The sequence below is a fragment of the Nannospalax galili genome, unplaced genomic scaffold, assembly GCF_000622305.1.
Source record: "Nannospalax galili isolate Female #2095 unplaced genomic scaffold, S.galili_v1.0 scaffold596, whole genome shotgun sequence".
Lineage (NCBI taxonomy): Eukaryota > Metazoa > Chordata > Mammalia > Rodentia > Spalacidae > Nannospalax > Nannospalax galili.
The window spans coordinates 448,147-462,926 of NW_008340140.1; the positions used below are offsets into that span (position 1 = coordinate 448,147).

The 14,780-nt window shown below is 43.4% G+C and overlaps 1 protein-coding gene across 1 annotated transcript in view; it reads left to right on the forward strand.

Moving 5' to 3' along the window:
• The window catches only part of Cbln4 (cerebellin 4 precursor), a 7,030-nt gene extending 2,392 nt beyond the window's left edge, over positions 1 to 4,638 (forward strand). The window contains exons 2-3 of the mRNA XM_008835131.1: positions 1,849 to 1,965; positions 3,397 to 4,638. Coding sequence (XP_008833353.1) covers positions 1,849 to 1,965; positions 3,397 to 3,594 — 315 coding nt within the window. The 3' untranslated portion in view covers positions 3,595 to 4,638. The remainder of the gene's footprint in view (positions 1 to 1,848; positions 1,966 to 3,396) is intronic.
• Positions 4,639 to 14,780: the final 10,142 nt, after the last annotated feature.

Genomic DNA, 14,780 nt, shown 5'->3' on the forward strand with positions numbered 1-14,780 from the left:
GTGTTTCAACTTGACAGCTAAAGATATGTGGTGCACAGGGAGAGAGAGAGAGAGAGAGAGAGAGAGAGAGAGAGAGAGAGAGAGAATCAAGTAGTACCTTTGGGGATTTTGTTGCAGTCTTTTCCACAGTGATGAAACAAAGTCTGGCACCACCCCTGGTTTGTATTTCAATGCAATAAATATTGGAATACTGTGAACACTGAACTATCTCTTGTGTGAGGAATTCTTTTCAGTGACCTTCCCACTAGAGGAAAAAAAGGATTTATTCTTCTGTTCAGGGAGCCATGCATCTCAGAGACAACAAAACACATTTAGTTATAAATCTTGATGTGTGTGGATGTTCCAGTTACTCTGTACAGTCCACATCCAGCTTCGTTGTGTAGTCTACACCAATCAGGCATCTACATGATCACCAATGAAGGATGCCTCTTGTATGTGAATCAGGAAATCTCTGCTAAGAACTTTACATTGTTTTAAATGCGTTTGAAAAATTGGTTTTTGGCAAAGGTTTCTCTGGTGATTCTTATAGAGTTTGGTGGCTTGGTGTTGAAAGTCCTTCGGGTATCAAGTCAGAGAACAGAAATCTGATGCCTACTGGGAAGAAACCAGAATCTCAATACAGTCACACACATACATTCGCCTCGAGGCAGGGGCTGAGCCTGGTGCATTTATCTCACCATCCTGACATTTCTGTCTGCTGTATACAGTCAATAGTGCACTTAGAGGAAATTACTGAAGAGGTATGAAGATGTATTAATGTTGACAAGAAGGACTGTTTAAAAGAGATAACAACAGGCTGCCATTGATAAATAGGAAATGTATTTTTATAGGTGTATATCATTTTGGGGGCACCCTTTATGAATGTATTTGTTGGAGAGACATGAAAGACATCTTCATTGTTTTGTTTACTTCTCATTCTCTCTTAGGACGTGATTCACCTCTGAGGCACTGAAATTTGACTGAGGAGTCACTTACTGAAATTCAGAGTTATTTCATAACCATCCTGGCATACAAAGTGCACTGTAGCTTTCCTAGAAACAGAGCTTTTAGTTTCACTTTTGACCCTTATACTTCAAATGAATTGCAGGTGATTGATAGGAAGATAAGTCATGCCACTGAGAGGAACATGTGAGGCTGCCTGGTTCACTGTCTGCCTTATATGTGCCCTCCCCTTTGGCAGCCAGTGACAGCTGACTCATTCCCAATGCATTGTAATTAAGGCTTACATGGCACAGAAATGAAAAGGATGACCACAGATCTCCGGAGAGCCCTGGTTGGAGGCTCAGGGATGAGCCAGGCATTCCTGTCCCTGTGGGCACCAACTGTTCAGTGTCGTGGATGATGCCTCTTGGTGGAAGGGGTGGGATACCTCTGTGATGTGTCTGGGGGACTACAGAGAGCCCATGAATGTCGATTGGCTGGCTGGGCAACGTCACTTTGGACATTGCTGAGGCTTGTAGATGGTGGGGATATGGGAGATGCTGTACTCTGATTCTAAATGCAAAGCTAGTGTAAGCCTTCACATGTTACCTTGATAAGTCCAGAGATATCAGGCCTGGAAATTGTGGAGTGAATATTACAGAGTTATTTTTACCTGTACTATTTAAAACGTAGAAGAGCCTTCCATTGTGCAAGTCCGTTTTCCCATCACTTAAGAGGAGAAAACAGAACCAGTTGATTTATTCTCTATGGTCTCTGAAGCTGGCTATTGAGAGAAGGAAAGGAGAAGGAAGGAAGGGAGGGAGGAAGGAAGGGAGGGAGGAAGGGAAGGGGGGAGCAGAGGGAAGAAGGAGGGAATTTTTTTCTTACAGAAGAAATGACAATAATTACTATTATTTTTATTTGTAGATCCTAGTTAACGTGGGCAATTTTTTCACATTGGAATCTGTCTTCGTGGCACCAAGGAAAGGAATTTACAGTTTCAGTTTTCATGTAATTAAAGTCTATCAGAGTCAAACAATCCAGGTGTGTGTTTTGACCCATTCTGTCTCTACTCCTAAAAATCTATTTATCTCTAGTGGGTTGTATATCTAAGTATTTATTCAAAGATGTGTTTGCATTGTAAAGATAATCAGCCACCCTTATAGTTTACTTTTAAAACATTTAGTTTCCAATTTTCTTCATTACAACAGCCATTCAAGTGTGTGACAAATAGCATATAGAAAAACAGGAATTGATGTGATTATCTTGATTGCAGCTAAACATGTAAAAAATATGGTTTAGCAAAAATTTGCTGACATGTCTCTTCAGAAGATCATGCATGTACAAAAATTATTTGACATTATAAGGAAAAATGACTTGTAAAAAATATCGGGACTTATAAATTCATGCTAAATAAATAAATAAATAAAACAAATTTACTATTGTTTAAAAATTATGAGATGTAGTTAACTATTAAAATAAGCCCATGAAGGGACAACCATTTATTATACTTTAGAAAGAAGATGTGCTATGCTTATGCTTGGGCACTCTGGTACTAGTAAAAGTCTTAGCAGTAGCAGGTTGTGGTTAGCAATATATTTTGTGTTGTGCCTGGTCAGACTGCAAACTAGACATTACACTCTGGAGCACTGTGGAGATAGTTCCTATAGTATTATAATACATTAATTATAAAAAGTACAAGTGTATGCCTTTGGGATTCTAGGATATGTTTTACTGTATGCATTAACATTTGTATTACGTGTTATGTCTCTGTGAGTGAATGGATGTTACAGTCATCTAAAGTGATCTGTCACTTTTATGGAGTCTAGTGGATCAGTCAATTTACTAGCTTTAAATCTAATTCATTCAATATTAATTTTAACACGGAAAATGGGAATGTGTAGAACACACATGCACTTCCCTGGAAACTCTCTGACATTTCATATGACTTTTAGTGCTATGCAAGCTCCAGTGACCAAACCTACATAATGCTGGCAGAGTCTGATAGTGTCTGGCTTTGTCAGATCCCAGCACTGGGAAGCCACCAATCCACTTTATTACCAAAAGATTGCCGCTGAGTACATGAGACCAGCAGTAAGCTTCATTTACAAGCTGAAAGGGAACCAGTTTTCTCATGACTAGGTTGCTCTCTGGATGATGCTATCTTTGTGGGAATTTAAGGAAACTTCCATGGGAAAATTTTATAGATGTATACGCACGAGCATATATCAGTGTGTGTGTGTGTGTGTGTGTGTGTGTGTGTGTTTGTGTGTGTGTGTTTGTGTGTGTGTGTTTGTGTGTGTGTGTTTGTGTGTAGATATGTTAAGTCTGACCCCACTGTTGTCCAGATTGAAGGGAAAGGGAAATAATTCCTGAATATCATGTATGTGACCAGAGAAGTCTTCTTAGACCTTATTCCATGGTAGATGCTTTGATTTTAAAGGGAACTTCTCAGTGGTTGTGTTTTCCTTCTAGGTTAATCTGATGTTAAATGGAAAACCAGTGATATCTGCTTTTGCTGGGGATAAAGACGTGACCCGTGAGGCCGCTACTAATGGAGTCCTGCTCTACCTGGACAAAGAAGACAAGGTTTACCTGAAACTAGAGAAAGGTAACTTGCTTGGTGGCTGGCAATATTCCACATTCTCTGGCTTTCTGGTGTTCCCCCTATAGAATTTGGTTTCTCTACGGTGTCCGTACAGTGAGGGGCAGCCCACCCTTGAGTTACTGGAAGATCTTCTTTCGTCCTGGATTCATGTCTCTCATTGTTTATTTTTCATGGGTGGATACGGATTCTCTTTAAGGATTCTAGACCTGTCTGGACCAACGCAAAGTTTCACAGATTATTTTCATGTGTGTGTGTGCACATTTCCAAATACGTGGATCGGAACTTGAAGCAGAAAAATACTTATCTATGCTTACATGTTAACAGTCAAAAGCTGTCTCAAGATTGTTCTGAATTTAGTTTCCTGCAATTACTGCATTTGTTGCAGATGTGGGATTTTTTTTTAATTTCTTTTGTTGTTAAAAGACTGACAAGCGGGTCTGAGAATGAGAGAACTTGAAAGTTCTGACTTCAACCAGTGGTTAGTGTGAAGCCACCAAAGAACGTATTCTGTGTTAAACACTTATACTTGCTCTTTTATTACTTTGAAATGTTTCTTCTGCTCTCTTGAGGTGATCGGGAATTGTTTTGCAGTGCTTGCCATTGTGTTTTCTCTACCAATAAGGTAATGAATGGCTTGCCTCAAAATTTACCTTAAACTCTGAGCTCAACTCCCAACATGACTCCCTCCCCACCCTAAAATGAATGCTTCATAGTTGTATTTTAATTATATATGTGAAAGAGTCATATTTTCCAAATTATATTTTCTAATAGGAAAAAAAATAGATCATAAATCTGATGAGGAAAATGTTGCTTACCTGAATTCTAAATGTTCAGTCCCCAAACCCTGGCAAAATAGCTCTCCTTGGTGGAAAGTCTTACTTTGTTGCTCAACTTTAATTAACATGATTGATAATAACCACTTTATTAAAAACATAAGGGATTCTTTTTCCCTTAGACATGGCCACTTTATTAACTGGAGATGGGATGCCCTTGTTTTTAATTACACCTATTTTTCAAATCTCCTGTTGTGTTTGAAGTATCATCTGGTTTTGCCTTAACTCCCTAAATTGTATATATTTATCTGTTTAGCTAAATATTAAATCCAGATATCCCATAACTAAATTTATTACAATATCTTATTTTGTCTTTTGTATACGTCATATGAATTCACAAAATTATTTATGTCTCTGTTGCAGAATAAAGATGATAATATGTTAGTGGAATTGCTTGGTCCTTCTGTTTGGGGAATGTGTACTCTATATGGTTTATCCCTTCCTCTGTCTTTCCCTCCTTCCAGTCTTTCCTCCTTTCCTCTTGTTTTTTTTTTTCCTGAAGTTAAAAAAACTTTCGTGAGTTTTCAGGTAATGTCCTCTGAATTGGTATAGGAAATCTTTACTGTGTTTAATCTGTTCAAATCCAGGAGTTGCAAGCTTGCCAAAAGAGAATCAATGAACTTAGCAAACTCTTCCTTCACAAGGACTTGTAAGGGAGAGCAGGTGAAAAAGATCTGAAATATGACCAGTTTGCTCCAGTTTGAACACCTAGTGATAGGTATAAAGCCCGGCATTTTCACACTGACTTCTTGGGGAAATCTTCTTCCTGCTCTCAGCATTGAAAGGCAAACAGATGGGTGTGGCCCTTTTTAGGTAGGACCCTGGAGATGTGACTTCATTTCCTGGTGTGTGGCCAACAGGAGCGATCTCTGGGCCAGTGCTCCTCCTGTAAGTGAAGGCAGCCAGGAACATGTTACAAAGATGCATGCAGGCATGACTTCCGGTGTGACTGTGATTAACTTCCACGTCAAAATGTTCAGTCATCCCTAGGACATCTTTCCTCTTTCCTAGAAAGAATTCTCTGGAGTTTTGGCAACAATCCTAGGTGCGAGTTATCCCCAGCTGGCTTCCAGGAAGTAACTTTGATTTTATAATATGAAAAAAAAAATCTCAATATTGCACATTGAGAGAGCAAAGGTGGTATTCCCCTATAGGCCAGTGGGTCCCTCTAACCATACACCTGCCCTACCTAGCAGTCACTTTCACCAAAGCTATGTGTGTGGATTCTGTGTCTGGACCACACAGCAGAGAATCATACGTGAATGGATCCGTCAGTTGTTATTTTGGCAAAATGGGCCCAGAGTATTGAGTTACCAATGAACTCCTATGGTGGGATGGTTATCAAAATAGGTCCATGTAGAAAAGCCTTTCATAAATGAGCTTGTAGCCATCTTTGGGGGCTTGCCCTTATTTTTCTTGCTCTTCTGAACATTGACAAAGCCCTTGGCTTTAACTCCTGAGTTCTGGTGTATACATCTTGGAGTGGAGACTTCATTTAAATTTTCAACAGAGGGTGTATTTAGAAAGGTCTGAGACCGTGGCTATCAGATATAGAGAAGGTCTGTGATGATGGGCCCCAAGCAGAGGGAGGGAAGAGGTCAGGGTGAGAGTTTGGACACTCAACTCTAACTAGGTTCTGGGAGGTAAGAGCTACCTCAAACACACTGGCCAGAAAATAGGACTGTCATGGGAGAGTAAACACCAGAAGTGGAAAGGTTTAGCCAGAAGAACCCACATTTGGACAGGTACAGGATGGAGTCCTCTGACCTTCATTTTCTTGTTCTGTGACCTTGGAGAGGTTCTTTTTTATGGCTCTGAGTTTTACTTATGGTTTTTGCTATGCTTTATTTTATCTTTAGACAGGGTCTCAGGGTGTAGCGCTGGCTGGCCTAGAACTTGCTATGTAGGCCAGGCTGGCCTCAAACTTCGGAAGATCTGTCTGCCTCTGCCTCCTGAGTGCTGGGATTAAAAGAGTGCACCACCATGCCTAGCAATCTTAATTATTTTATTTTCAAACATGAAGTAGTTTGCGAGGATTAAGTAAGACAGAGGAAGTGTAGGGACACACTCGGAGCTAGAATTCCCATCAGAATCACTAAATCTTGTGATTACAGAAAGTTAAAGCCCTAACACAGAGTGGCAAGTAAGAGCGGGGTGGGGGGTTGGGGGTGGGATGGAGGTGGTGGCGTCGGAAGTATTTCCAGAAATTGTACCAGGCTTTCCCTGGGTGTTCTGTGATGTGAAAATTGTTTTCAGAGATCGCCAGGTTGATAAAAATGCTAATGGCGCGTGTGTTCCCCTGGGCCTCTCTGCACTCAGCAGAGCCAGTGCCCTCCCTCCTAGCTTCTTGTCTAGTCTGCGCTCTCTAGATCCCCAAATGCAAGCTGTTGTCTCAGTCAGCAGCAGTTTCCTCCTGGAAGAAACCTGTGGAAACCAACCCAAAGGAAGCCGAGGCTGGGCGAAGGGTCTCCCCGATTCCACTTGCATTTTTTTCAGAGAGAAGTAAAGTTTTATTTTTATAAATTAAAAAAATTACTGAGCTTTTAAAATTTCATACATTTCTCAATCAAAGCCAGACCCCCTCCCCCATCCCTGCCCCCGCTTCCCTCCACCAAACCTCATGTATTCCCCCCTAGATGCTAAGTCCTGTTCATTCCGATGTTTGTACCCAAATGTCCTCCAGTGTAAATGTGTCCACTGTAGTCTACTCAGCCCATCCAGTGGTCGTAGGTAAGTTATCATCTCCCTCACCCAGCAGCCATCAGTCTCCAATAGTTCTCAGTCTAGTGCCGACCCGCCGTCCATTTCTCTCCTCCCCTCTGGGCCCTTGTCTAATCGAGCTGATGCGGGCCTTCCCCTTGCTTTGGGTGAGCTTCTCGTGGCCCCAGATTTGGCTCGGCTTCTCTGATCTAATTATATCTAAAATTTTCTTCTTTATTTTACTTAGGTTTGCTGTCCCCCTTTCCTTTATGTTTTTGGTATTTTTCATAGTCTTCTTTCAGCCTGTGCATTTTAGCGGTTACTGTGTATGTGGTGTATTTATGTATGTATGTATGTATGTATGTAGTGTGTATGTATGTATGTATATGGTATGTACCTATTTGCGTGTGCATGTGTGTGGAGTCCAGAAGTCAATGTCGGGTGTCTTCCTCGATCACACCTCATCACACCACTTTATCTTTGACCTTGAGCCTTTGCGGCTGCACCACCTCTCCAGCCCTTCCCACCTTATTTTGTTGCAGGGTCTCTCACTGAACCTGGGCTCACCAACTGCCTAGCCGGTCTGTCCAGTGAGCCCCAGAGACTCCCCTGTCTCTACCTTCCCAGCACCGGGATTTCAGGTGCATGCCACTGTACCTGGTCTTTACATGGGTGCTGGGGATCTGAACCCAGGTCCTCAGGCTTGTGTGGCAGGTACTTTACCAACTGAATCATCTCCCCAGCTCCTGTTTTAATTTTTGAAATAAATGTCATCGACATGGATGAAATTATCCTCATGATCGGTCCTGGGCTGCAAGGTCTTGAGGTGATAGTTCTAGTGACATCTCCCTTTCCCAGATTGCCCTGAGCCCCAACAAAGATGAACTCTTTACAAGAAACAACAGGGATCTGCAGGTGTGGTCCGACATTGTGTTCCTGCTGAGGCCCTGCGGTTTTACCGACCCATCTATACTGTATAAGCCAGCTGTCTTTTGAACAACAGTGTCCACTGGGCTTAGCAAGTCCCCCATATTGGTTCGACCTGATGGTCATAAAAAGTGTTGAGGACAGAGGTGCGGGCTCTGACAGTTGTCCCCCCGCAAAGCCTGGACACTAGCGGCATGGACCTCAAGTGTTTGGTTCTCCTCTTTGGTAGAGGAGGGGAGGGGAGAATTGAAGAAGTTGACTTCTAACTGAGTAGGTAACATTCACTTTCTAATACCCATCAGCTATGAGTGTGGTTTTCAAATATTCTTAAAATTAAAACTATAAGCACACATTTGCTATTTTGCTACCCTTGACCTTTATGAGGAATAACTACTTTGTGACCTTGACCCTGACATCTTCTGAGACTTACTGACTTGCCCCACTATTATCTGTTCATGTCCTGAATTTTAAGCACTACAAAGTTCTTGAAGCTCTATCTCTAAGTAAAACTGCCTGTGTTGGAACTGCCTCATTGGTCAACAGGCAGCTGCAATCTAACAAAGTCCCCACAGGTCCTGTCATCAGACCCCATGCACGTGCAAGGTATTTTCTTTCCTCTGACACAGGCTCCAGGATCTATGTGTGACTAAACGTGTGGTTACTCTAACCTTGGTGAGCACCGGCACTCCCTGAGCCCCAGGCTTTGAAGAGGGTCACCCAGCCACTTTGTTCTGTGACGAAGGAGCTCCAGTGCACAGAGTGAGGCTGACAGAGGAAGAGTCTGCCTGAGGAAAGATGCCGGACCCCTGGCCCGAAGACACAGGTAAGTCATCCACAGTAAATGGCATCTCGGGATGAAAGAAAGCCCCAAGGGACCCTCCTCACAGGCCAGTATTTGCTCTGAAACACAGAGGGAGTTACAGCTTGCTTTCCTCTGTGACCAAAGTGCTCCCCTTGGGAATGGCAGTATGTGGAGTCTCTTGATTCAGAAGACATTGCTGTAAGGTATGAGAAGAGAGGGTGGGGGTGGGGGGATGGCTGAGAGTATATATAAAAGCTGATGAAACCAGCAGTTTCTTGGTAGCCTGTCTGTACATTTATCGTTTATGAAAATTCAGACAGCTTTATTGATTTCTTTCTTTCTTTTTATTACTGTTTCTTTGGGGGGGATGGTGTCAAGTCTTGAACCCAGGGCATCATGCATGGTCACTAAGCACTCTACCACTGAGTTATACCCCCAGCCCATGTTGATAATTTTTAGAGCTCTGAGAAATTTTGTTGTTATAAGCCCTGGTCTTGATTTACCATGCTTACCTTGAGAACATAGATTTACACTTTCTGAGAGCCAGAGACACCGAGGAAATCCTGGAGGGCACTGGCCTGAGAGATCCCAGTGGGGCTGAGCAGGGCTCCCACAAATTACTGCTGAACAGTCTTGGTTTCGGATGATGGATGCAGGCTTCACCTATCTCTATCCAGAGCCTCTTTAAATCTCTGTCTCTGTCCTTCTGATGTATTTTTTTCCTTTTGAGTGTGTGTGTGTGTGTGTGTGTGTGTGTGTGCATGTGCACGTACCCATGGACGCATGCATGCAGATGCCAGAGGAGGATGTCAGCTGTCTTATTCCTTTGACGCAGGTTCCTGCTGAACCTGGAGCTCAGCTGGCAGTCAGCAAGACCCAGTGGTCCTCCTGTATCTGCCCCCTCAGTCGTGGGGTTATAGGTGTGTGCTCCCACACCCAGCTTTGTATGTGAGTACTGGGGATTTGAACTCACATCCTCATGCTTACCCAGTAAGTACTCTTACCCACCGAGCCATCTCCTCTGCTCTCCTTACTGCTTTTCTAGTTTTGTTATGTTTAAACTTTGATAGCAAAGTATCATCGTTACAGGAAGAAATATAAGGAAATTAATTCCTAGTGGATGATCGTTTCTGCAACACTCTTATGTTCAGGACAAAAGGAAGAGCGTGGCTTAAACAACCCATCCCCCTGAGGGAGTCTTTTTGTGGCTTTATTTCGCATCTTTCTAGAGAAAGGGATGAAAACCAAGAAGCAGAGATAAAACACGGGGAGGCCCCTGCTGTGCACCGAGCAGCTGCCCAGCTGCCGACATAAACTGTTACTTGTGAGAATGACTGCTGCAACACGGGGCTGCATTCTCGATCACTGTCGCCACGTGGCAGGAGGGCTCTGGCCACTGGCCAAGCACCAAGACCGCCTTCGCACTGGGGTCAAAGCCAGAAAATATCTCCAGGCCCAGCTTCCACAACAAAACTTGTTCTATGTGTATGTGCATGTGAGTGGACACGTGCATACATGTGTCTGTAGGGGTTGTATGGGTCTGTGTGTATGCCAGTGCATGTGTGTGTGAGGGGTATATGTGGCTGGGTACATATGGGTGCATGTGTGTGTTTGGGTGTATGTGGGGTGCATGTGTGTGTGAGGGTGTAGTGTGGGTACATGTGTATGTGGGGAGTATGTGTTGGTGCATGTTTGTGTGAGTGCATTGTGTATGTGGGGGATATGTGATGGGGGGTATGTGTGGGGATGCAGGTACATGTATATACACATACATATAGAGGCCAGGAGCTGTTCACCATGGCTTTTGAGACACGCCTGGTCTGTTGGTGGGCCCTGGAGCTCACCAATTTGGCTGGGCTGGTGTGTCAGTGAGTTTGAGGATCCATCTGTCTTCACCTCCCTAGTGCTGGAGTTACAAGTGCATACTCCCATGTCTGCCTTTTTTACATGGGTTCTGGGGCTTAAACTCAGTTCCCCCTGCTTTAATGGGGATGGGGCCATCTCTACATCTCTAAGAGCACCCTTTACCTTTTGTGTTCCCCAGGTCACTGTCCCATGTTCCACCTCCCGGGTTCACTAGCCTGATGGCCAGCTGAGTGACAGGACTCTTGAGATGACGTCTTTGATTATTTTCTGTTTCTTTTTGTCTCTGAGAGGTTTTCCTCTAAGATACTTTTCATTCACTATTTAAAAATGCATAAACAGTCATGAATATTTCTTTTAAAATAACTTTTATTTCAGTAGTATTTTTAACACCGCAGTGAAACACTGTCATGATTCTCCCCCATGTAAAAAACAAATGAAGGAAATGTTAACAAAACAAGCGCTCGCTCAAAATAGAGTATACAAGGGGAAAAACTGAATCCAGCAAAAATGAAAGTAGGAAAAAAAGTCATAACACTTCACTGCAATTTAACATGAGAATTCAGTGAAAAAGAATGAAATTGATATTTTGATATTTTAAGTTCATATGATATTTTGAGAGTTAGAGGCTGATACTATTCAGACTCAGTGTTATTCCCCCCACCACACCCCCTTCTTCTTTTCCTGAGTGTTAAGCTCAGTTTTCTGCAGATAGAAGGATTCTGCCACAGCAGCCGTCAGGACTCAGCTCCCTCCTCCTTAGGGGTGACTTCTGAACCACAGCAGAAGGGCACTAGATCTGCCCTCCAGTCCCGGGCTGGGCTGATTGGAAGGCAAAATGCTGCTGAGAGAGTCTGGTAACTTCTCTCCAGGGAGGCGATGGCCCTGCCATTCAGCAATTCAAGGAGGCTACTCCTGAGTTTGGCAGGAAGCCACCTCTTGCTCCTTCTGGCCTCTGAGGGAGTCTTGAAGCTGAAGCTTCCACAGAAGGCAGGATTTAGGAGTGACATCAGAAGCATCGGGAGCTGACCTCAGGGGACAGAGGACATTGCCCGCTTTTCCTTCTTGTGAGATGATGAGGCAATATTTTATAAGTATACCCGTAAAGGGAGCGTGGAGCTCATAAGAGCCATTAAAAAGTCCTGTTATGCAAGATTTCCTTTTCTCTGAATCGGTTGTTAAAAGTAAAAGACAAAACACCCAGTCCTCCTTTACAATGAGGAGGTGGCACAATGCCACAAATTGAAGTCAGATGAGGAGCACAAAGTCATTTGTGGTGTTTTGAGAGTTCAAGGCTGATACTGTTAGGGAGGAAGTAAAGAAAAAAACATTCCTTGGGACTTGGGGGGGCATCCATTTTTTCTTGCTTTTTTTTTTTTCCCCCTAAGCAGGCTTTAAACATTTTTATTGCTGGGCGCAGTGGTGCATACCTTTAGTCCCAGCACTTGGGAGGCAGAGGCAGGCAGAGCTCTGTGTGTTCCAACCTGGTCTACATTATGAGTTCCAGGCCAGCTAGGGCTGCAGGGAGACCCTGTCTCAAAAAGACCAATTTTTTTTATTATTTATTTTTGAATGTGCATGTGTGTGTAAATGTTCCTGTGTGTGCACATGTATTTGTGTGTGCGTGTGTGTGTTCATATTAAGGGCAGAGTTCGAAGATAGGTCTCTTCCTCAGTCATTCTCCACCTTAGTTTTGAAACATGGCACCTCACTTACTGAACTTGGAGCTCACCAATTTGGCTAGAATGGTAGCCAGAGAGCTCCAGGGAATTCTGTTTCTACCTTTCCAGTGCTGGGATTACACACATACTTTACAGACCTGGGATTTTAACATGGCTTCTGGGGATAGGCCTCATGCTTATGAGGCCAGCACTTTACCAATGGAGTCATCTTCCCAAGCCTCCCATGTGTCTTTAAACTGAAGAAACACCATACACTTACCTTGTGCCTACTGTATGCCCCATATTCTGAGCCTAGCCTTGCCTCACTACAATACATCTTGAAGTTCTTGGCACTTGTCTCTGCATGTTGTGGGTGGAAACAGCGCATGAACGCAGAGTGTAGTGTTAAAGCATGATGAACTCAACAAGGTGCTTTAAACTGATAGTTGCTACAAGCCATCCTTCAACAGTTATTACCACGGTGAAAGCACTGGAGTGATGAGATAGGGCTTCCGGGGTGGCCCTGAGACTTTGGCACTGCAGATGGGAGCTGTGTATTGGTTTTCCTTGTTCAATTTCTAAAAAGTGTCACTGGCTCTGGAAAATGAATTTTGGGCCTTTGTGTCCTCTCTGTATTCAGGAACTCCATGACTTTGAAGGCTATTGCAAAGCTACCAGGAGTGAAAGTCTCCCTTTTTGCCCTTGAGTGACCTTGGGCAGGTAAACGGTCAATTCATTTTCTTCCTTGCCTCCCCAAGAGACTTAGAGTCTCTCTAATTATCTTTAAACTTCACCTTGCCTAAGAACCCCGGGGATGCTTGATATACATGTTATATTGTTTTCTGCCCTGCTGAGTTTCTGAATTTGTAGTCCTAGGGTGGGAGTGAGGGAATCTGCATGTTCCCTTAGTACCACAGGGGAAGATTATTTCCTTAAAGTTAGGGTCTTGCTATGTAGCCAAGGTTAGCCTCCAACCCATGAGCCTCCTGTATATGAGTGCTGGGATTCTAAGTGGGACCTCACACCCAGCTTTACAGGGGATTCTAATATCAATTGTTCACGTTACCATTTGAAAATGATTGTTAAATAAAGATAAATGCTGGGCTTTGCAAACCACAAAGGACCACCCTAATGTGAAGATTGCTTTTAAAAATATTACCATGAGGAATGATTATCTCTTTACTGCCTACTGTTTTCTTGTTTTAATTTTTGAACATTTTGTTTTGTATTTGTATATGTGTGTGAACATGCAAGTATAAGTATGTGTACCGTGTTATGCATGTTCAGATCAGAGGATAACTTACAAGACTTGGTCCTTTTCTTCCATCGTGTGGGTCTTGGGAATTGAACTCAGGTCATCAGGTTTGGGAGTCAATGCCTCTACCTGCTGATCCACCTCACCTGCCCTAGTCTATTGTTTTCTTTTTATCTTCTTTTTAATTGTGTGTGTGTGTGTGTGTGTGTTTATGTATGTCTGTGTGTATCTGTGTGTGTCTGTGTGTGTGTGTGTGTGCACGCTCACATGCCCGTGGAGGAAGCAGAGGTGTCTCATCACCCTGGCGCTGGAATTTCAAGTGGTTGTAAGCCACTGGACATGGGTGCTGGGAACAGAACTCAGGTCTTTTGCAAGAGCGGCACGTTCACACTCTTGACTGCTGAGCCAGCCCCTGTACTGTTGCTTTCTTAAAGCAGCCATTAAGTTTGAGCCAGCTGAAGGATTGTCAAAGTGAGAGGTGACTTTACATTCTCAACAGAATAATTCATACCAGCTTGGACAGTTTTTATGCTGTTTATATTTCCCTAAATTTTTTGGAGAATCAAATTAATGCTTCTTTGATTAAAATGCTGCAAGAGTCAAGTGCCACCTGTGGGACAAAACCCAGACAGACTGGTCTCCCTTCTTGCTGACTCGGTCGGGTCTGTGAGTTGTTGGGTCTGTAGTGGTGGTGAGGACAGGTCTGTCTTCTTCCTCACACATTCTCCACATGTCCCCTGTGACAAGTTAAAGAAACCTTCCAAATATCTCCGTAATTGACTTTGGGTGGGAGCGTAGGTCATTGAAAGAAACTTTGCCCTACTCAGCGTGTCCAAAACCCTGGGTTAGATCCAGCATTGGGACAATACGAGATTGAACTTAACTCATCTTTTCATTTAAAATTCATTAAAAAATCTGTGCCAAATTCCATATATGACTCATTTAGAATTTACTATAGTGTTGTCAACAAAAGTTGCTCAGTGCCGATGGAGTTATTGGTGTGTGTGAGAACCTTCGGAACACGTAGTGAAGCTGACACAAACGTCTTGCCTCTCTCCCCAGCCTGCCTCTCTGATGATGAGAAATAGGGCAAAGCCTTGTTAACAGGCCCCAGGTTTCAGCCCTGGGGAGCCCCAGTCCTCAGGACTGGCGAGCAGGCTGACTGGAAGCCCTGGTATGCTCATGTTCTCACTGATTATGGAGCCTTAAA